The sequence below is a fragment of the Typopeltis vanoorti genome, chromosome 13 (assembly GCF_054136105.1).
Source record: "Typopeltis vanoorti isolate ZY-2024b chromosome 13, IOZ_Tvanoo_1.0, whole genome shotgun sequence".
Lineage (NCBI taxonomy): Eukaryota > Metazoa > Arthropoda > Arachnida > Uropygi > Thelyphonidae > Typopeltis > Typopeltis vanoorti.
This window is the reverse complement of record NC_143561.1, coordinates 60,509,597-60,533,746: the sequence shown is the minus strand read 5'-3', so window position 1 is coordinate 60,533,746 and position 24,150 is coordinate 60,509,597. Positions and strand designations below refer to the sequence as shown.

Here is a 24,150-nt window from a genome sequence, read left to right as displayed (position 1 = left end):
TGAGAATGAAGTGAGGAAGCTATTGTTCTCCTAAAAGTCCTGATGGTGCCCCCCTAGCAGGCTGTGTAGGTGTTCTTGGCTGTTGGGCTGAAGGTCTGCTGATGTAAGCGTCCCAAATTTGGGGCAGTCTCATGCAACCAAATTTGTTGAGGTTTGGAGAGGTTCTTAGGGCTGAGGCCGATTCCATGAATAGTCTTTCAAATTTGAACTTGCTATGGTGTATTATTGTAGCTTTCTTCCACCGTATTCTGTGGCATGTATCCAGAGCATGGTCTGCAAGACCAGAGTGGCTGTACTTGTGAAACCGGATGTAGTCCTTGTGTTCCGAAATTCTGATATTCGCTGTCCTGCATGTTTGGCCAAAGTAAGACAGTTTACAGCTGCAAGGACCTGGTAAGGGGATTGGAAATTATGTAATACACTAAAATCCTGCAGGCTGAATTTTTGATCTGTAAAAGGTTTTACACCCAGGCAATTTTCAATCAGTTATTGATTTAGATTTTGTTTTACTACTTTTTTCACACTATTGTACATTTTTTGAAGTGTAAAAAGACAAATCATTTCGGTGATTTACTAAGCTTTTAGTAATTTAGCTGATGTAAACAGACATTTCAGCTTTCACAAGTATTAAAAAAAAGTACTTGTATCCTGAATTAAGTCAGTCACATATGCAGAAAGTAATTTTTTTTTTTTAAATGGAATACTTCTTTCTAATGAGATCCAATGTTCTAGGATGTATAAACAGGTATGTTGTAACAAGTAATGAAGATATCCAGGGGATTTTTTTTTTTTTTTTAAATCTTAGATTTATTAGTTTATTTTTAATTGTAGCATTATTTTATTCTGAATAATCTATTTGGAGCCAGTTTCATTTTCATACAGAGTTCAGAATTTGCTGATCAAAATTCCTGCCATTACTTCTTTCCTCTTCTGCTAATGTCAAATTCACAGAAAATAATTCAGGCTTTGCCATCAATTTATTACAAAATTAAGGAGAGACCAGAAAAAGTATTATGCAATAACCATAAAATGTACAGTCCATCCCATTGTTAAAAAAAAAAAATAGCACATTCATGCTGTATTTAGTGTTATAATAAAATTTCTACAGTACTTTGTTTGGCTTACAGCTGTGCAGCGTGACTCTATGGGGAAAAAATGAATGTTGCTTAGAAAGATGCAGTATGATGTTCCTTGGGGACAGGAAATGTTTTTCATTATGGAGAGTCATTTTTTTTCATTCTAGTACTAAGTTGCCAATATATACAGTTGCTGTTTATTATTAGTTAATGTACAAAAACCAATCAAATACTGGTTTTTAATATATCTGAAATAGATCCCCCTTCCCAGTCTAGCCTAAATAGCATTTTTGTATAGGTATAACTGTAGACAGATGGCATACTCCCCAAACACATTCCTGAGTCAGTGCACTCCATAATAGTATTTATAAGTTGAAGAAATATATATTTATATTTTATAAAAGTATGAAGATTGATGCTTCTGTTTTCTTATTATGTATTAAAATGGATTCTCTCCACAAAGATTATAAAGATATTGCTACAATCACATCACTGTATGGAAAGAAAAAAAAACAGTCATGTCTATAAAATGCAAGAGTCTTGTACATATGGAACTGCTTTGCTTCTTAAAAAGAACAGTTTTCAATTACAAACAAAAATGAATGAATGAACATAAAGTTCTGTTAAGAAGAACTCTGAATTCTGAACTGGAATAAAAGGTACAATTGAAATACGCAAACAGTACACGTGCAATTACAGATAGCAGATAATGCACATATGATTAAACACTCTACCATAAGCACATTAATCAGGTTTGTAAGAAACCAAAGAAAACTTACCTGAAGACAAATGAAATTGAATAAGCATGGAAGGAGAAAGAACTTTTATAACTTTGATTCGTTACAGTAAATAAATGGTAATTTACTCTAATGTCACATATTTGTAGCCTTTTATGCTGTTAATTCGTATATCGACAGTGTTTTTTTTTCCCTTTTTTTTTTTTGTCTACAGATGAATCAATGGCAAAGATTAGAATTACCTATCATAAAGATTGCACAAACTAACAGTTTAATGAAACTCTAAGTTCATAGCCAAATTTAATATTTTTGAGGAAATAATACCAATTTTGAAATTAAATTGATAAAGGATTTAGCCCCTATGTACTCAATGCTTAAAATACTGCAAGTACCAATGACAATCACTATGGTATAAAACCCCATATTGTAAATCCTTTTAAGCTTATGGGTCAAGTGAAAGCCAAAATTTAGAGGATATTCATTTAACTATCAGTGATTTCATAAATTAATAGCAGCCCCTTCAGGTAGGTTTATGCTTTAAATTACAGTATATTTATACTCCTGTCAATCCACAGCAAAGATCAATAATGACTGCCATATTGCGTGAACTAATATTTTCAAATTAAACTTTGTAGCTATGCACATATTCTATTAATAAATATTTATTACTTTTATGGAAATACTAAATAAGAAATTAACAGGACAAAGGATTTTAGTTGCAACTACTGTTGTAAAATCTGCAAAAATTCATGCTTTTTTTGTGTGTGATACGGATAATCAAAAATGCAAAAACTGTTGGTGGGTTCAAAGCAGCAAAGGATCGCATAACACTCCTATTTTGTTCGAATGCTTTAGGAGATCGGATGTTAAAACCACTGCTCATAAATTGATCATTAAGACCACGGCCAATGAAAGGCGTAGATTTTCAAAAATTGCCAGTTCATTGGATGGCCAACAAAAAAGCTTGGGTGACCATTGATATTTTCACTGAGTGGTTCCACAAACATTTTGTGCCAGAAGTCAGATACTATTTGAATAACAAGGGTCTCAAATTTAAAGTGCTTTTGATTCTTGATAATGCACCTGGTCACCCTGCCAGAGAACACCCAAATGTGCAATTTTTTTTTCTGCCACCCAAATACCACATCATTGCTACAACCTCTAGATCAGGATATAATTGCGACTTTTAAAACATATTATGTCAGACGAACATTTCAATAGGTTTTGAACAAGCTAAATGATGATGAAACACAGTCAGTTATGGATGTGTGGAAAAAAATTTTCAATTATGAATTATATTGATCAGGTTCGATTATCGTTATCTGAATTGAGACCAGAAACTATGAATGCATGCTGGAAAGTTGCTTGGCCCGCATGTGTTAAAGAGAATGCTCCTGTTCCCTTCAATCATACTGCAGAATTCCCCAATATAATAAATTTGGCATGTGAAATTGGCGGAGAAGGATTCAATGATCTTACGTTGGCAGATATCGAAGAATTGTTAATTGATAAACCTCTTAGTGAAGACGAAATAGTGGAGATTGTTTCTGAGACTCCTGAAAGTGAAGAAGTTAATGATAATGATCAAGATAATCCTACTTTTACTGCTGATATTACTAAAGAAGGTCTTAAACTGGGCAGTAATTTAAGCAATTATTTTGTCCAACATGATGTCCAACAACAATGAAGAACGTGCTGGGAAGTTTTCATGAGCTTACGTTGTTAATGTCTTCATACAGAGAATTATATCACGACTTATCTAAAGCATCAACACAGCGATTAATAACTGAGTTCATGCCTAAAACCACTGAAACAACCAGCAGTACTTTTGTTCAAGACGTGACAAGAAGAATTCCACAAGTTGAGGTGGAAGTCAACGATGATAATACCATATCTAGTAGTTCTAGTGATATTACAGTCTCACGAAAACTTTCGCATTGTCAGAAACTGATAGCGAATAACATAATTTTCTTATAGAATCCTTAGCAAACAACTAAAATGAATTTTTTTTTAAAGTTATTAAAATTCATTATATATACTGTATGTGTGTTCTCCATGAAATGTAAATAAAAATCTTACGATCCTAACGAATTCAATGTTTGTTTTTTTCATTATTTTGCTTATATTTCAGGTTTGGAACTAATCTTCACTTTTTCTATGGAGTCAGTAGTTCTTTCTATGCGAATTCTATTTACGCATAATTTTTAGGAACGTATCTATCGTGTAAAAAGAGGTTTAGGTGTACTATATTTTTATAATAAATTAAGCTAGAGAAAAGAAAATGTTATTACAGAAAAATCATAAGGAATTGAAAACACATTTACAGTAATGTACTGTCTTTATCAATAGTGTAAGTTTACATCATCTGTTTACAAGATGAATAGTGTCTGTCAGTAACTACATATATGATACAAAACATTGTAGATGTTATACATATTACTAACACTAGACATCAAAAATGAAAAGATGATGTGAAAAAGAAATTCATATTTATATACAGGTATCATGATTCATCATTAATAATGAAGCAGCAGCAATATGATTGCTTTATGGTAGCCTAGTGCAATTGATATGATTGCTTTGTGGTAGCCTAGCCTATACACTAATCAATGAATTAGTATAATTTTTTATTTTATGCAGTTATGATTTAATACTGAATCTTTAAGTTTGTTTACATTTCTCTCAACTGCGAATGGCCATGTGCGGTCGGTAAGTGTTTGTGTTAAGTTTTGATAAAATTTATGCTTTCTTATAACAGATCTTCTTGTAGAAAGGCTTATACGCTGGTAAACATGTTTATTAAATACTTAAGGAATTGACAGTGTATACCAGAAATATAAATTAAAACAAACTTTATTATATACTTTACAATATTTCGGCAATGTCATGTTGCCATCTTCATGGGAACTTAAGCTAAAGACACATGCACACAAGTACTACACAACAGCAAATGAGAAACGAAGCGAAGAAGCTACTATTTTCCTAAAGTCCTGATGGTACCCCCCCCCCCCCGGTGGGCTATATTAGGTGTTCTTGGCCTTTGGGCTGAAGTTCTCCTGATGTATGTTTCCCAAATTTGGGGCAGTCTCATGCATCCAAATTTGTTGAGGTTTGGCATTTCCTAAGGGCTGAGGCTGATTCCATGAATAGTCTTTCATATTTGAACTTGCTGTGGTGTATTACTGTGGCTTTCTTCCACCTTATTCTGTGGCGAGTATCCAGAGCATGGTCTGCAAGCCCAGAGTGGCTGTACTGGTGAAATCTGATGTAGACCTTGTGTTCTGAGATTCTTATATTTGTTGTTTTGCCAAAGTAGGACAATTCCTAGACACATTAGTTACTCGCCAACCAGATGGAACCTTGGTCTTTTTTCAGTTTATAGAAAACCCACCCATACAGGCAGATACATTCACCAACAATTACCCCCCCCCACAACAATATGGAGTTATTAAGACACTATTCAATAGGGCTAAACTAATCTGTTCAAATGACAAAGCCTTAACCACTGAACTAAATCACATCCTTAACACTTTCTCAGCCAATGGCTACCCCCCCCCAAAAAAAAATCCAAAAAATACTAAAACCAGTTATCCACAACCCACCTCCCTCCACAAAAAAGATTACTCTAAATCCATCACCATTCCCTATCTGAGGCACCTCGGAAAAAATCAAATTTGGTCAAAGTAATACACCTCGGTGTATTACTTTGGCCAAACAGGCAGGAGAGCAAATATCAGAATCTCAGAAGACAAGGACTACATCCGATTTCACCAGTACAGCCACTCTGGGTTTGCAGACCATGCTCTGGATACCTGCCACAGTAATACACTGCAGCAAGTTCAAATATGAAAGACTATTCATGGAATCAGCCTGAGCCCTTAGGAACATGCCAAACCTCAACAAATTTGGATGCATGAGACTACCCCAAATTTGGGAAACATACATCAGGAGAACTTCAGCCCAAAGGCTAAGATCACTTAATATAGCCCACCAGGGGGCACCATCAGGACTTTAGGAAAACGGTAGCTTCCTCACTTCATTTCTCATTTGCTGTTGTGTAGTACTTGCATGCACATCTTTAACTTAAGTTCCCATGAAGATAGCAACATGACATTGCCAAAATATTGGAAAGTATATATTAAAGTTCGTTTTAATTTCCATTTCTAATATACGCTGTCAATTCCTTAAGTATTTAATAAACAATTATAATAGATCTGTGTATATTTTATGGTAGTAAATGATAAAATAGGCTAGTATCTGCATATATTTTATGCGTTCATGACATACCTAGTTTTATTCTTTATGTTTTTTGGTATTTCCAAACTATGTGTCTGTGAATTTTTTCAAATTGTCAAACTATCTAAAAAATTTCCAATATATATTTATTAAAAAAAAGAGTAAAGTGGACCTGTGCAGTTCAAACCTGCACTCTTCAAGGGTCAACTGTATATATAGTTTATTATATAATACATTTACTGTATAAAGCAATGATTGCATTATTTTCATAAACCTTGCAATGAATACATGTAAAAACGATTTGTTACAAAATTTGTATCTGCTTACATATAAACAAACAAAGACAAAGTACAATTGAAAAATACTACTTTTTTCCCTCTCCTTTATTAGATCTAAAAAAAAAATTATTTATAGCCACACTTGTTTCACATTTTTTACATGTCAACTCTCTCTCACACACACTTTATTTAGGGATAACAAAGCACCTATAGAGAAAGATGAAATTTTAAACTACTGCAGTTATTAAAAAACACAGAATTTACTGAAATAACACTTACTGCTCCTGCAGCCCAACCTGCATCATTATATCCAACAGCAGCAAGTACTGTTGCACCAATAAAATAGAATAATGTCCATACACCACAGTAAATCAGTTCCTACAAAAATGAAATAACTTAATTAAACAATATTATACTTAGAAATCAAAATACTTATGGTATCATAATATTCAAATAGAACAACTGTGCATTTGGATCTTCAATTCTGTAGACCGCCCCAATATGAATTGTTCATAATATAACCTACTTTGTTATTAAAAAAAATTAACAAAATATTACATAAAACTTTTATTTCTTTTTAATTTTATGTGTTTCAAAATAAATGGCTAATTGTTATGGAAAATAAAGCATCTATAGGACATTTTAAACTACTGTGGTTCTTAGAAAACACAGAATTTACTGAAATATAACACTTACTGCTCCTGCAGACCAAGCTGCATCCTGATATACAACAACAGCAAGCAATATGAAAGTAGACAAAAGGCACTAAAAATTACGATGTGGAATATTGTCACTGTATTCTTAATGAGAAGAGAAGCTTAGCAGACCAACAAGCCATTTGTTTGTGGACAAGCTAAGCTGTTCATAAATAACTGGCTATGAAACACAGCTGGGAACAAGTGTGAAGAATCATTAAACATCAAGTGTAGGTAGGAAGGATCGTGCAGATATTAAGTATTAGGAAGAGAAAGGACAAAAGAAATCTGACATTTCAGTATATAACTAGAAAAAAGACAAGTCCAAAAGATCACTGCAAAAGGATACTAGACTGCACAACCCACTGTCTATGCTACTTAATCCTCCATCTTCACATTACACCATTATTCACCGTCTACAAACTACTATCTAGTGCACGGTATTGGTATTTTTTGTGTATGGGATGAAAAATATTCCTGTATGAAATGAAAAATATGAATTTCTGAGAGGGGAGGAAAACCCTGCTATCTGTGCATGAGACTGGCTAACTCCATACTAAGATCACTAATGACAAGAATTAGACTCAGGTCTTCCAAATTATGCAAATTTTTACACCCAACAATTGCATGTTAACTAATTTCTTTACATATTTTAAAGGAATCTACTGTGAAGTTACGTCATTAGTCTGCTTGAAATTTAACTAAGCTAATTAATTAAAAAAGAACCACAAAGCAGATCACAAAAAAAAAAGTAACAAAATTGTGTCTATTTACCAGAAATCTCAGTTCTAGTGTGACCAATCATCAAATTCCTGATATGCCGGTGTTAGTCATTAACACGATACTCCAACATAAAGATGTGCAAAGTTCACATGGAGAAAAGATGCAAGAAATAAGAAAGCTTCATTGACTATGTCATTGTTGATAGTGATATGACAAACTCTGAAGAAAACATTGATTCAGCTAGGGAGCTATGCAGTGAAGTTGTCTGCAAAGATGATAAAGAAGCAGGCACAGACAAGAAGAAAGCACACCAAGAGTTCTAACAAATAAGTCGGCAGATGCTCTAAAATAATACAGAGAAAAAAAGTAAAACAGCAATGCAACGTGTAAAAGAAGCTGAACAAAATTCATGGGAAGACTTAAGATTCTCTATGAAGTGTTCCAGTAAGTTTGCTTGCTAGAACATTTAAGCAGAGAAAAAATACGATTGCATAAGATTTATGCAAGCATATTTGAAAAGAGATTGAAAGAAAAAACTGTGTAAGAGAAACTTGAATAACAAGCTGACTTCAAGCCAAATAGATCGTTAAGATCAGATTTTCACTATGACAAATAGCTGAGAAATCATGGGAATATGAGGATCTCAAGGATCTGCACTCAAGTTTTGCATGTCTGGAAAAAGTACACAAGGTGCTCAGAGAAAAGCTTTTCAAACACTACAATTATGTGGGGTAAATGAAAAATACAGAGCAATACATAGTCTATATTTAAGTTGTAAGTCAGCAATCAGAATTCAAGGGTAAGACAAGGATGCACATTACGAAATAGTGGTTAAACCTGATATTAGAATCAGGAGATATCAAACTTAGCTCTTTGCTTTATACAGATGATGTACTCCTAAAACACATCCAGTACATCTCCAGGATTCTTTGACTAAACTGCATAACATGTGCAACAAATCTGGCATGAAAAATCAGCAATAAAAAAAAAAAAGATCCGAATTATGAAAATAGACGGGAACAAAGAAAACTTGAGCTGCATTCTGAACAGAGAATGTATAAAACAAGAAAAATATTTCAGTTATTTAGGCACAGTTTTTAAGTGAAGATGGCATGATATATCTGGAAATAGTTAACAGAATAAGCAAAACTGGTATAGTAGGGAGCCAGTTGAATAAATTTATATGGATAAGCAAGAAATTAGCCAAAACACAAAACTAGCAATATACAAGACAGTGTTCCAAATTGTAAGTTATGGATCTGAAAGTTGGGTTAGAAATAGAGCACTTGATCAAAGATTGGAGACCACAGATATGATGGTTCTGAGAAAAATTAGTGGAGTGAACAGATGGCATCAATGGCAGAATCATTAAAAATGAAGATATAAGAAAGGAACTCAACATTAGTTCCTCTCACACATTCTTGAATGCTAATGTAAAGTGGTATGACCACTTAAACAGAATAGTGAGGAAAGGTTAGAAAAGCAGGTGTTTGATGACAAGAAAGAGATCCAGTGGAAGATCAAGGGCTAGGTGGATAGCAGTGGCGTCGTGTGCCCATTTCAGTTGGGTGTGCTGTCGTGGCTTATGCAACCTGCGCTACAAAATTCATGTCAGTTTGATAGTATGATTGCATTTTTATCAATGTATGAAAGTTTTAAGAGTGTACAGCACATCAGTGCTCATCTGAATTGGTCTAATGCAATTAATTGTAGGATAACTTTGAATACTTTAATTTATCAATTAATTGTAACCAAATCTGCACAGAGTGGAAGACAATGTATTTGTTTTAAGATACTGTATATTAGAAAACAATAATGAAGGAGAATGCTATATTTGGTTGGTATATTTGAATTACTCAAAAGGTGTAAAATTTGGAAGAGGAGTACAAGGCTTACCTCCTTTGACTACAATACTGTTTCCCCTTTGTAAATATGGACAAAAAAGTTATAAATTTATTGAAAATTATATATTAGAAACTTGTCTATATTATATATAGAAACTTGCCTACCACGTCAGTTCATGCTTCACATACGCAAAACAGATGAAACTCAGAAAACAAAAACAGCAACTCATGACAATTCAATTAGATTGGTTGACACAATAACCAATCACAGCCTCTAGGTGCTATTGTCTCAGAGCTCACCCTGCCTTGCCTTATGAGCAGTTTAAAACTACTAGAACTAAGAATTTGACCTGCTGCATTATCTGTACATGTTTTCAAAGGGCTCAAAAGGTGTACGTATTTTGAACGCATACCCGGGCTATTAACACGAATGTGATGCAATGTTTACATGTCAAAGTGTCCTCTTCATGAAGCATTAGTATATTGTGCTTATGTTTAGGAATTACGCAACGTCTGGAAATAATTACGGGAGTCTTAACGGGAATAAATGGAAAATATAATAGTGATATTGCTATTCAGTGGATGAGCACCGCACACCCTGAATATTCTGAAGTGCTTCAGAAGCATGTAATGTTAAATATGACAATATTGGAGTGCTAACAAGTAACAGACCAATTTGGAGGAAACTGTTGAAAGGAGATTAATAACACAATAATGTGTCATCATAGCAGACTGAACACTCCTTGAGGATACATAGCAGGAAACTAATTATGCATTCTCAGGTGTATGTACAGGATATGACAATACTACAAGAATAAATTACATCCTTACTAACTTTCTATTGATAATTTTTCTATAAAAAAATTTTTCGGAATTAATCTCCAATACTATAAGAATACTGTTAAGTGATCATAACAACTGAGGTTAGCTCTGCTAACACATTCCTGCATGCTGACAATGTCAAGTTCCTTCCTAATATCCTTGTTTTTAATGTGATTTTGCCACTGTTCACTCCTCTGACCTTTCTCCGAATGCTCATTTCTGTGGTCTAGTCTTTGATCATGTTTTATTTCTAACTCAGTACTTGGATCCATAAGTTAAAACTGGCTTGAACACAGTCTTGTATATTGTTAAATATTCTGACTAATTTCTCTTTTATCCCACATAAAAGTATTCGGTTAACTTGAGACTATACTATGCTTTGCTAATTCTGTTGTTGAATACCATATTTCATTTGCCATCTTGACTGAAAATTGTACTTAAATACATGAAATGTTTTACTTGTTTTATAGGTTTCTCATTTGAAATGCAGTTGATGCTTTGAATGTTCCTGCATATTTTCACATGCAGTCTTTTTATTACTGATTTTCATAAATTTATTACAGCAGTTATTCAATTTAGTTAGGAAATTCTGAAGACTTTTACTGGATTTAATAGGAGTATAACATCATCTGCATAAGTAGAAATCTGAGATTGACACCCCTAAATGTGATATCAGGTTTAATGCTACTTTTCTTATGTGTGATCTACATAGATAATGAATAACAGTGGAAATATTGTGCACCCTTGTCTTACATCTGATTTAACATTAAATCATCTTCCTGTACCTCCAATTGTAATTGCTGACTGAAATATACATTATCTATTGATCAATATAATATCTCAGTTACACCATATAGTTGTAGCATTTCAAAAAGCATTCCTCTTGACACCTTGTCATACGTGTTTTCCAGATCTACAGAACTAATATATACATCATTGTTATATTCCCATGATTTTGAAACTATTTGTCTTAAAGTGAAAATCTGATCCTGAAAACCTCTTTAGCCCAAACCCAGCTTCTTGTTCCCTAAGTTTCTCTTCCACAATTTTTCTTGACCTTTTCTCGAGTATGCCTGCATAAATCTTACCAGGAACAAACATTAGGTAAGGAAATTCCTCTGTAATTCTCACACGTCATTTTATTTCATTTGTAGGATATCTGATATGAAGAGTTGGAACAATTTTATGAAGACATCCAAACTGCAATCTCCAGTGCTAAGTCATATGATGTTATTATAATGATGGGTGACCTAAATGCAAAAGTGGGCTCAGAAAAAATGTCATTTTGCATGGGAAACCAAGAACTTAGAATCATAAATGAAAGAGGTGAAAGATTAATTCAATTCTGTGAAACCAATGATCTAGTAATTGCCAACACACTGTTTAAACATCCTCCCAGAAGACCATATACCTGGAAAAGCCCTGAGGACATCTATAGAAACCAAATTGACTATATAATAATAAGCAAAAGATTCCAAAATGCAATAACACAAACAAAAACATATCCTGGAGCAGACATAGGATTGGACCACAACCCAGTGATTGCAAAAATCAAAATAAAACTTAAGATACCAAGCCAACCATTCATAAGAGAAACTTATAATTCAGACTCACTTAACAACCAAGAAGTTAAAGACTGCTTTATAAAAGAATTCACAAAATCCCTTAATAGTCTGACACCACTACTCACACAGAAAATAGAACACCAATTGATGAAATTAACATGAACTGGCAAACATTTAAGAATAGCATCAATGAAGCAGCCAAAAATACACTCCCACAATTAAAAAGGAAAAGGAATAAACCTTGGATGAATGAAAAAATACTGACGTTGATGGAACAAAGAAAAAAGTTAAAGAACAAACCTGAATATAAAAGCATGAATAAAGAAATAAAAAAAGAATGCAAGAAAGCCAAAGAGGAATGGATTAAATATAAATGTATAGATATAGAAAACCTTGATAGAAAACACAGAAGCAGAGAAATGCATGAAAAGATCAGAGAAATGACAAGCAGGACAAATACAGCAAATCATGCAAGTGTCATTAGAGACTCAAGAGACCATATTCTAATGGATAAAAAAGAAATCATGGAAAGAGGGATTGAATACACAAGGAAATTATATGAACAACAAAGAAATTATATTCCTGAATAAACTGATTTAGAAGGATCATCCATTTTACTCTGTGAAGTTGAAAATGCCATCAGAAAACTAAAACCACATAAAGCTACAGGAATAGATAACATCTTGGCAGAATGGTTGATGGCTCTTGATGAAGGAGGACTGAAATTTATAACAAAATTATGCAATAAAATATACGAGACTGGATTTCTACCCAAAGATATTAATCGCTCAATTTTCGTTCCAATTCCCCCCAAAAAATCAGCCTGATGAAGCTGATTGCTCTTAACTCTTCACATCTCTACAAGATGTGAAGAGTTCAGGGCAATCAGCCTCAGTCAAGTATCAAAAGTCCTCCTATACGTTATTCTTGAAAGAAATAAAAGAAAAATAAACATAGAAATAAATGATACACAAAGTGGTTTCAAGGAAAATGTAGGTACAAGAGAAGGTATTTCAACGTCAGAACCATCATAGAAAAATATCTAGAAAAACTAAAAGATGTGTACCTCTGCTTCATAGGTTACAAAAAAGGCATTCGACAATGTTCAACATGAACAATTAATTGAAATCCTTTCAAAAATAGGCATGGATGGAAAAGACATTAGGCTATTAACTAATCTTTACTGGGAACAGACTGCATCTTTGAGAATAAATAGAGAGACCTCAGAAGAATTCCCAGTTCAGAAAGGTGTGACACAAGGCTGTGTCTTTTCTCCAATTCTCTTTAACCTGTACACAGAAGAAATATTTAATAAAATTAGTAACCTCAAAGGAATCACTGTAGGGGGCAGAAATATTAATAACCTAAGATATGCAGATGACATCGTTCTTCTAGCTGAAAACAAATATGACCTCAAAACTCTTATAGATGAAACCCTCAAGTATAGCGAACAGTATGGCCTCAGTTTCAACTTTAAAAAGACAAAAATCATGATAATTTCAAGAGAAAAGAAAATACCAAAAAAAAATATGCATCAATATAAAAGGAAATAAATTAGAACAGGTGCAAAAGTACATATACCTCTGACACTTGATCATAGAGAATGGCAGGACAGAAGATGAAATTAGAAAAAGGATTGAAATTGCAAGGTCAACTTTCAACAATATGAAAAATACTAACATCTAGAGAATTAAATCTGAAAACAAGATGGAAACATATGGTCTACATTATTATATGGAGTAAAGACATAGACACTCTCCAATCTGAGTGCGAAAAAACTGGAGACCTTTGAAATGTGGATGCTGCGAAGAATTATGAGAATATCATGGAAAGACAAAAATACAAATGAAGAGGTACTAGAGATGGAAGGCGTAAACAGGAGCCTGATGAAAGAAATTAAAAAGAGAAAAGTCAGATATTTTGGACATATTCTGAGACATAACTGCCTACAAAGGACACTTCTCGAAGGAACTGTTGAGGGAAAGAGAAAGAGAGGAAGACAAAGACTGGAGTGAATGAAAAATATAGAAGACTGGACCTATCTCTCACATGAGGAATGCAGCAGAGAGGCGCAGAATAGGATATGATGGAGATGCATGGTAGTCAATCTCCTGGAGAGAGAAGACACCTGACAGGACAGGATATCTGATATTTAGTGATATCAGATTATCTTACATATTTTAAAAAAAAAATTTAGCAGCGGCCGATGTTGAATAATTCAATAAAAAGGAAAGAATTTTTATTTTATATGTAAACATTTCCTAAATGTATAACAAAAATTATTTCTTGTGATCAGAAATTTCTTTACTATGTTATTTATAAGATAAATCTTTGTATAGTTATGGTCCATCGCAAACTGTTTGATTGCAACATTTATCTGTAAAAGGACTCGCCTCTAATTTAGTTTATTTCTATAACGTAACCTTGAGAAAAGAAAATATTGAACTTTCTGACAATGTTTTCAGAGATGTAAACCAGAGCTGTAGTCTGGTTTACATCTCTCCACTATGTTGCTTACATCATACAAATTTCACGCAAGTGCATCTAAAAAGGAGGTTAAATTTGCGAGAGAGAGAGAAGAACAGCTATTGTGTTAGAACAGAGAAGACATTCTGAAAAGTCAGACGTTTAGGGGAGAAATAGAATTTAAAGGAATTCTTAACCCAAAAAGGTGGAAAAGTGCATTATAAAGGAAAACAAACAGTTATCCCAAAATCTATGAATAAATTTCTAAGGAAGCTAAGCTGCAGTTAGATAAAAGTGATATGTAGTTTCTCCCAAAGTAACTGACAATTCCTTTTTAATACATTACGCAGCAAATGTATTCTAGTTAAACACTACAAACCTGAAAGAGATGAATTATTTTTTTGGTCAAGGATAAAGGTAAGTTTCCACAAGGAAAAAAGGAACTTTAAAATTGTATTTCTAGTAAATAGAAAAGGAATTGATATTTTAGAGAATATACGAAAGAAGAAATACGTTCTTTCTAAGAAAAGTTGTGCATAAATTATCTTTTTGCTTTCAAAGAAAAAAGTATGAGCTAATTAGATTTCCATTGGCTACTGTTTAAAGTCGAAGAAACTGCCTTATAAGTTTGTGTATCTCATCAAATACTGTGATCATGAAGATAAGAAATCTTATGTGATGTTTATGTTCTTTAACTCTTAAGTTTGTAGGCTCTTTTCTCTTTAGAAGAAAAGTTTTTATTTATAATGTAAATTTGTATATAGCACCTGTGAAATAAACATTTTGCACAGTTAAAGGAATACCATAAATTTACACTAATGTTATCTGTAAATAAAAGTATTATTTATGAATTTTCTTTCTCTCACTCAATCTCTTAACTTATTATAATAATAATATCCTGGATCCAAATCTGTGGTATTTATTAAAAAGTTAATGAACCACAGGCATGCTATTTTGGTATATATGTGACAACAAGGGAGAAAACACACATTTCATATATGGATACTATGATTGGGAGTGCTCCCAAATCATCCAGAATTCAATCCTCTCACCAGGCCTTCAGAATTATGTAGTGTAGCCATAACAAAACTTTCATACCTCCATATTTGTAGATTTCAGGTTGAATACCATATACTCCAGCTGCCTTTTCACATTTGAGGTTTCTTGTTGACATTTTCAAGTAATAATATATACTCCTGATTGCATCCTTCTTGAATGTTTTCTACCTCTTAGTTTCACTGCTTGCTTCATTTGGCAATCCTTCAAAGTAATTACCTCTGGACATCTAGAATATTAATATTCAGTTTTCATGTCGCCTTTATCATGTGACCAATAAATATGAATAACAGTTACTGAGCTTTTGGTTAAATTTAGCATTCTGGATTTAAAAATGTATTTTTCAGGAACATTTACTGGGCAAAGCTGAGTTTGTAAAATTTGTAAAAATACAACTTACTACTGAATAATATTTTACCATGTTTTGGTTATCCTTTTATTAAAAAAAAATAACCGAAGAAAACAGAAGAGACTATTACAAAGTCAAATAAAATTATAAATAAATGTTTATTAATTGGATTATATTCCACTGCATTTTGAACCAACATTATTTTGAGAAAAACAAAATGTTATTTACATGGGACAATGAGTGAGTGAAACATTCAAATTGTAACAGACAAAAGATTAAGTCCTAATTTGGAACCATCTAATGTTGTATAAAATAAGTATGACAGTTGCACAGGAGTTGACCTTAAGGTGGTTGCCTCCCAAATTTTTGGCAGATTAATGCAGCCATAAATGTTAAGAGGTTAGGAGAATTATTCATAGCCACTGCTAAAAATAGTCTTTCAGATCCTGCAATGACTTTTATAGACAGACATGAAGAACATAAGAAATAAATTTGGTACCATTGCAAGTCAGGACTGGCAGACCATGCTTTGGACATTTAACAAATCTTTGTGTCTGTCCATAGTAGGACAAGTCACAGTCAGAGAACTTCATGCACTCCAGAATGTACTAGAGAATGGAGTTTATCCTTAGGAGAGCAGATCAAAGTTGCTAACTTGACGTGGTTTGAATGTGGTGTGAAGGTTATGATTTATTAGTATTTTGGCTATCTTTTCAGATGTACCTCAGATATATAGAATAAGAATAGTGGTGTTTTGTTCTTGTGTGTTTGGGGTGGAAAAGTGGGGAGCATATAGTATTTTATCTCTTTTGTGGGAGCCGTAACCACTAGATAAGAAAGTATGGCAAAGATAGTCGAGTTCTGTGAAAGGACTGCATCATTAGAACAAATAGCCTTGACTAAGTGTTTTGAGAATTCTATACTGTTGGATGGAATGATGAGGTGTTGTTTATGTAAATATCTTCCTCTCTCTCTGTGTGTGTGTGTGTCTGTGTGTGTTGGCTTTCTATAAATGGAAAAGATAGGGAACCATCTGAAAGGCAACTGATTAATATATCTAGAAAAGGTAATCATTGAAGGAAATTTTGGAGCCTGGCTGTTAAGGTAAGTTACAAAAGAATCTAAAGTGTCATGCCCATGGAGCGAAATGGCAAACTCATCTACAAAGCATCACCGCACTAAGGGTTTTAAAGTATCCATAGTAAGTACTTTGTTCCCAAAGTCTTGCATATAAAAGTGAGCTAAAGGAAGGAGGAACCCACTGCAGTACAATGGATGGAAAGAACAAAACCGATGTGCTATATAAAGTCATTTATATAGCACATCGGTTTATCATTTATATTTACAAGTCAGATTATTTTTAGTCAGTTGTAAAAATATTTATATAGCTATAACAAGTCTAAATATTTTTACATAAAGTTTACCAAGGTCGAGCCCAGTAGGACCTGTAACTTGTAAATAGTTGTATGTTATATGTAAATAATCCCAATGGGAATTTGTATGTGCTCTATGCCAAATAAGGGAATATTCTAGAAGGTATAGTATTAAGGCAATACCTTGCCAATAGTAAAGCAGTATATTTTTAGATTTTTGTAAAAGATGTCAAACTTTGTGCGTGTTCTACATAGGAAGCTCAAGGTCAGTGCTAGGTGGACCGACAAAAGCTTCAAACGAATGTCCGTTGCCAGAACGAATAGGATTTAGGGAGTATAGGAGAAAAACAAAGGAAGGGTCAGTCAAAGAAAAGGATCAAGGCATTTCGGCGAAATGTTCGGGGCTCACATATCTCCGCACAAGGATTCGGAAGTGACCAAATAAAAGGCGTGGGTGAAAAGATCACATCATCGGTTCGAGAAATTTTCGTCAAGGATCCAGAGGTCGTAATCGTGAAGTTGCCAGCGATTGTCCATCAGATGTATGCCATCAGGAACGCGACTTCAAGGGAAAGTATGCCAGAGATCTGAAAGAAAGATGACGAGGAGCCGATCCGCCAGGAAAAACTGATAGTCGATGACAAATTGACGAGTCTTCGCCGGGAGCTGTTGTCAGAGAGAAGAAATTACTCCGTTGATCCAGCGTGCATGCAAGCATTCCACAAGCCGATCATCTTCGCCCGAAGTGCAGCAGGAGAGTATCCTAGAAACATCACTAGACCTAACACCGGCGTAAAGAGGGATTAAAAAACCTCACATGGAAGAAAAAAAGGGAAAGGAAGCCCAGCAGCTATAAAAGTGAGTTGACCCGTTTGTTAAATTTCCTTGAGCTTTTAAGAGACCTCTTATTAATGGACTGTAAGTAGAAGCTGATCTAAATAGACAAATCTAACAGTTAAAGATTATAAAGTAACTAAGTGTCAGGAATTTGTAGGTTGAAATAAGTCATGTGTAACTGTTTGCTGAATTGGTGAAACTTGCCTATAGAATATTCCCAGCAAAGAAAGGAAAAAGCAATTGAGTAAAAGATATTGTTTATGATTCTAGTAGTAAGACTTATACGTTGGTTAGACATAACTGGTAATTGGTTTACGGAATTAACAACGCATATAAAGTATATTAATTAAAGGTAACTTTAATGAATAACTTCTATATTTCGGCAATGTCACATTGCCATCTTCGGGAACATAAAGATATGGTATGTGCACTCAGGAACTAACACAAAGCAAATGAGGAAGAAAGCAAGAAACTAATATTGTTCCTAAAGTCCTAATGGTGCCCTCTTGCGGGCTAATTTGGTAGTCTTGGCAGTTGGGCTGAAGTTCTCATAATGAAAGTCTCCCAAATTTGGGGCAGTTTCATGCTTTAGCCCACAAGAGGGCACCATTTCATCCTTGCCGATGAAAACAAAACCTTACGGGCGCTAGAGGAAGAGCTTTCTAATACACTCGGCCTTGATCTATGGTCTATACTTCATGACATCTCATGCACATCGGCAAGAAAGGAATTCGAAAAAATACGTAGTCGGCACGTGAAAAAATACAAAAACCAGACAAAGACTTCTACTTCTGTACCCCAGCCACCACTCAACACTGTAGTCAACCTCTCGTTGGCAGTTTTAAAGCCTGAAGCACTCACCGCACTTTCACGTGGTCACAATTTCGCCCTAGCTCCTAAAAGGATACCTGCTGAAGAAATCATGATCCAAATAGAGCGTGGAATTCGCAACCTGCCTAACCATATCGCCAACAACGTGAGACTGGATGTAGTCGGTATTCTCACTAAAGCCAAACCTTCAAAATCCAACTTATCCAAAAACGAATATACAGCCCTACAAGAATTGAAAAACAACAAAAAAATAGTAATCACCAAAGCTGATAAGGGAAGCGCCACTGTGGTACTCAATCAAAAAGACTACAAAGGTAAGCTAAATTCTTTAGTACGAGACCGTACTACTTACCTCCCCATTGAATATAATCCGACCAGCTCTCAGATTAGAACTATCCACAGACTCCTTAAGAAAGTCACTTCTTGGCCTGTGGAAGTCACCAACAAACTTAAACCTTATAACTCTAGACCCCCCCGATTATATGGACTCCCAAAAATACATAAACAAAATGTACCATTACGTCCCATAGTGGATGGCATTGATTCCCCCACATATAAATTAGCCAAACATTTAGCCAAAACGCTCACACACTACACTGGCAACACACCATCACACATAAAAAATTCGGCCCACTTTAAAGCCAGTATAGAAAACCTCACACTCCAACACACTGACATAATGGTCAGTTTTGACGTCTCCTCCCTATTCACTAATGTCCCACTCAAAGAAACCCTTGAGCTCATCCAAGCCAAGTTTCCTCCCGATATCTCAGCCCTATTTCAGTTCACAATGAACTCAGGCTATTTCGTTTGGCAAGGAAAGTTCTACAAACAGATAGAGGGGACAGCCATGGGTTCACCACTTTCCCCACCCTTGGCCAATTTCTTTATGGAGACATTTGAAGAGAAAGCCTTAAACTCCGCCCCACAAAAACCCACTATTCGGCTTCGTTATGTGGATGATGTGTTTGCTATTTGGCCACAGGGCTCAGACACACTCCACTCCTTCCTAACACACTTAAACAACCAACATCTCAGAGTCCAGTTCACCTTAGAGAAAGAGGAAAACAACACCCTCCCCTTCCTAGACACTTTAATCACCCGCCAGTTTGATGGATCTTTGGTTTTCTCTGTTTACAGAAAACCCACCCACACTGGCAGATACATTCACCAGCAGTCCCCCCCCCCTCACAACAATATGGGGTGATAAAAACACTATATAACAGGGCAAAATTAATCTGCTCAGATGACAAGGCCCTGACTATTGAACTAAACCACATCCTCAACACTTTCTTAGCCAATGGCTATAACCCCAAAAAAATCCAATAAATACTAAAACCTGTAAACCACAACCCCCCTCCACAATAAAGATTACACCAAGTCTATCACCATCCCCTACATCCAGGGCACCTCTGAAAAAATAACCAATATCCTCAAAAAATATGACCTTACTTCCTGTTACAGACCATATAAAAAGTTGGCATCCCTTATCCGCTCTACCAAAGACCAACCACTTCCCCTAGACCTACCTGGTGTATACCAGGTCCCTTGCAGCTGCAAATTGTCCTACTTTGGCCAAACAGGCAGAACAACAAATATCAGGATTTCAGAACACCAAGACTACATCCGGTTTCACCAGTACAGCCGCTCTGGGCTGGCAGACCATGCCTTAGATACCCACCATAAAATTCGTTGGAAGAAAACAAAAATAATCCATCGCAGCAAGTTTAAATACGAAAGATTATTCAAAAAATCTTCAGCATCTAAAAAACGTTCCTAACCTCAACAAATTTCGGTGCACGAAACTGCCCCAAATTTGGGAGACTTTCATTATGAGAACTTCAGCCCAACTGCCAAGACTACCAAATTAGCCCGCAAGAGGGCACCATTAGGACTTTAGGAACAATATTAGTTTCTTGCTTTCTTCCTCATTTGCTTTGTGTTAGTTCCTGAGTGCACATACCATATCTTTATGTTCCCGAAGATGGCAATGTGACATTGCCGAAATATAGAAGTTATTCATTAAAGTTACCTTTAATTAATATACTTTATATGCGTTGTTAATTCCGTAAACCAATTACCAGATATTGTTTATGTGTTCAATGAGTAAGATTTAATAATTTAGTAACAAGTACCATTGCTCAGTATAAATGATTTATGTTACATAATAGTTAAATTAGATAATTAGTTAAATATGCGACATGATTTTGCGTGAGATAATGCAGGAACTTAATTAGTCTATTTATGCAGATTTAAATTGTGATGTTTCCTTTTATTATTGAAAATGCAGCGTAAAAATGTGTCTTATGTGAATTAAATTTTTGTTGTTTAAACATTAATTGAGTGGTGCCTGATAATTTAATTCTTTGATGCACTGTTCTAAAAAAAAAAAAAAAAACCAAGCTTGTGAGCGGGGAAGATAGATAATTAATACGAGAATTAGATAAAGGGATAGCCACGACTGTATATAAGAGTAAGGAATGATATCTACCGAAAGTAGTAATATTTAATGCCATAAAAGGATTTCCTGAGGCGCAGTCACTAATTCAAATAAATATCTAGAAATCCTTGGTATAATAAAATAGGAATACTGGAGGTAATGATAAGAAATAAAAGAGATAAGAGAAATAAGATATAAAGAGGATATTAAAGAGATATAATATAGATAAAATAAAGGATAGCAAAAATCAAAATAGATCAAAAACACTTTAGTTTACACAGTAATGGCTATGAAGTATTCACCTAACTAACAAATATGGCTATATTAATCTGCAAAAATTTGAGAGACAGTTTCATCTTAAAATAAATTCCTACACAACTGTAATACTTCTTTTATACAACATTAGATGATACATTTGCCATTCAGCCTTATGGGCAAGACACTTTGGATTTTTTTTGCAACTTACTCTAAAAGATGATACTGCAAAATTCACTTTACAGAAAAAGAATCAAGATTACTATTCTAGACACATTAATCATTCACCTTTCAGATGGTTAATTATTTTTTCCATTTTTAGAAAGCTAACACACACACACAGAGGAAGATATCTACATAAACAAATCACATCCATCATCCAGTCCGACAATGTGAAACTCTAAAAACACTTACACATAGAACTAGGGCTATTTGTTCTAATAATTCAGCTCTTTCCACAGAACTCAACTATCTTCACCCCACTTTCTTGGTCAATGGCCATGGCTCCTACAAATTAGATAAAATACTACATGGGTCCCCCAACTTTCTCCTCCCCTAACACACAAAAACTATTATTATATACATCTGAAAAGATAGCCAAAGTACTAATCCATTATAACCTTTATACTACATGTCAAGTTAGCAGCTTTGATCTGCTCTCCTAAGAATAAACTCTTCATACATTCCAAGATGTTTAGAACATCTTGGAATGTATGAAGTTCCCTATAGCTGTGAAAACCTACTATGGACAGATAGGGAGATCTGTTAACATTTGCCTTGGAGAAATTAAGAAATAAATTCACTACCATTACTGCGGCAAGTCAGGACTGTCAGACCATGCTTTCAACACTGCTTCACAGAGGATTAAATGAAAGAAAACTAATGTGCTATATAGAAGTCATTACAGGTCTGAAAGACTATTTTTAAAGGTAGCAATGGCTATGCATTCATCATGCCAAAAATATGGGAGCCAGTTTAAGATCAATTCCTGCACAACAACAAATGCTTCTTGTATAGAACATTAGAAAGACACTTTTTAATGTTCTATACCAAATTAGCACTTAAAATCTTTTGTCCATTACAGAAGTGGTAATGACAAAGTGCTGTTTCACTCTATCAAGCCTCCAAGCATGTGTTACTCCCAGCACTTAAATGTGTTAAGGCATAACATCCATGTGCAAGATACTGGTTTGCAATTGAAACTATAAGCCAGTTAATAAACACTGCATTATTATTTTGTTTGGTGTTGTAAGACTGTTAAAGTAAGTTATGAATAATGTCTAACACCTAAGCGTGTCAACCCTTTTTTTTTTTTTTTTGCCAGACTTCTTAAAATAGGAATAATTTAATGAGAAGTCTGTCGATACCCACCTTAACAAATACTTTGGGAAGATTTCTTAAATCTTCCAGTATAAGGTAGTCATTACAAGCCCTTAAATTTTATCATATTAGCATTTTATCATGTTTATATTTTATAATAAGTAATATTTACAATAATGAAACAAATTTATAAAATATTCTTAAAGAATAACATACCACTAATAGCCAATTGATGATATGTAACCTTTCAATTATGTGAAATAGATAGAACAGGAGCAGTATTAGTGTTATCCACATTGCTGCCATACTAACAAAGCTAAACCAATTTCGTTCTGAGCATCCATTACAAGAATGAGCCTGTACACAGATGAAACTGATGAGGTTGACTGGCTATAAACAAACAAGAAATTAGTTAGCAAACAGTACATACCCACAGAATGTTCATAATTAAAGCATTATCACTGACAAACAAAATTTTCAACTGATAAGTAAATGTGTGGACAAGCTTGAGTGTTGGCAGTCATTCATTAGAGGCTTATCATTATAATTCAATGCCACCAAAGGAACAAAATAAGAATTTAGCTGCTGCTTTCTCTCTCTCTCCAAAAAACTAGTTTGCCACCATAATCATTATTAGTTGGAACAGTTTAAAACTAATGGACATAAGAAGAGAAATCATAATTTTTTATTTATTTTTTATTTTATTTTTTATCCGGTGGTAAAGAAAGCAAAAAAGTTTACAAGTGTTAAGTTGGAACTGGTCATGAAATGACTGTCTTCCAAACTTTTGGTAATACAGTCATATACTTAATGAGGTTTAGATTGTTTCATTGCTATCAATGATTCCAAAAACATCTCCAACTTGTAACAACTTATGTGTAGCTCTTTGGTCTTTTTCCATTTAATCGTGTGAAAGGATATCTAAATCATAGTCTGCCAGTCTTGACTTACAGCAGCAATGGTAGCAAATGTATTTCATGTTCACTGAGGCAAGTGTGAACATATCTTACAATGTCCACAGTAAGCCAACTGGTGCAAGGTACTTCCTACACTCTTGGTTATGGAGTTCATCCTCGGGTAAACAGATGTGGATTGTTAATTTGACATGTGGTTTGTAGTTAAAATTTATCAAATAGTAATAAGGAATCTAGCTCTTATATGTGTTATAAGTTTAAATTGTTCCCACTACTGATTGTAGTTGGATACAACAAAAAAAAAAGAAAACTAGTGTTCTGAAGATACTAGTT

The 24,150-nt window shown here is 34.3% G+C and overlaps 1 protein-coding gene across 1 annotated transcript in view; it reads right to left on the bottom strand.

Annotated features, from left to right (window-relative positions):
- The window catches only part of LOC150100207 (CKLF-like MARVEL transmembrane domain-containing protein 4), a 96,076-nt gene that overhangs the window by 8,383 nt on the left and 63,543 nt on the right, over positions 1-24,150 (bottom strand). The window contains exons 3-4 of the mRNA XM_090402751.1: positions 23,120-23,293; positions 6,607-6,705 (exon numbers count right to left, since the gene is read on the bottom strand). Coding sequence (XP_090258877.1) covers positions 6,607-6,705; positions 23,120-23,293 — 273 coding nt within the window. The remainder of the gene's footprint in view (positions 1-6,606; positions 6,706-23,119; positions 23,294-24,150) is intronic.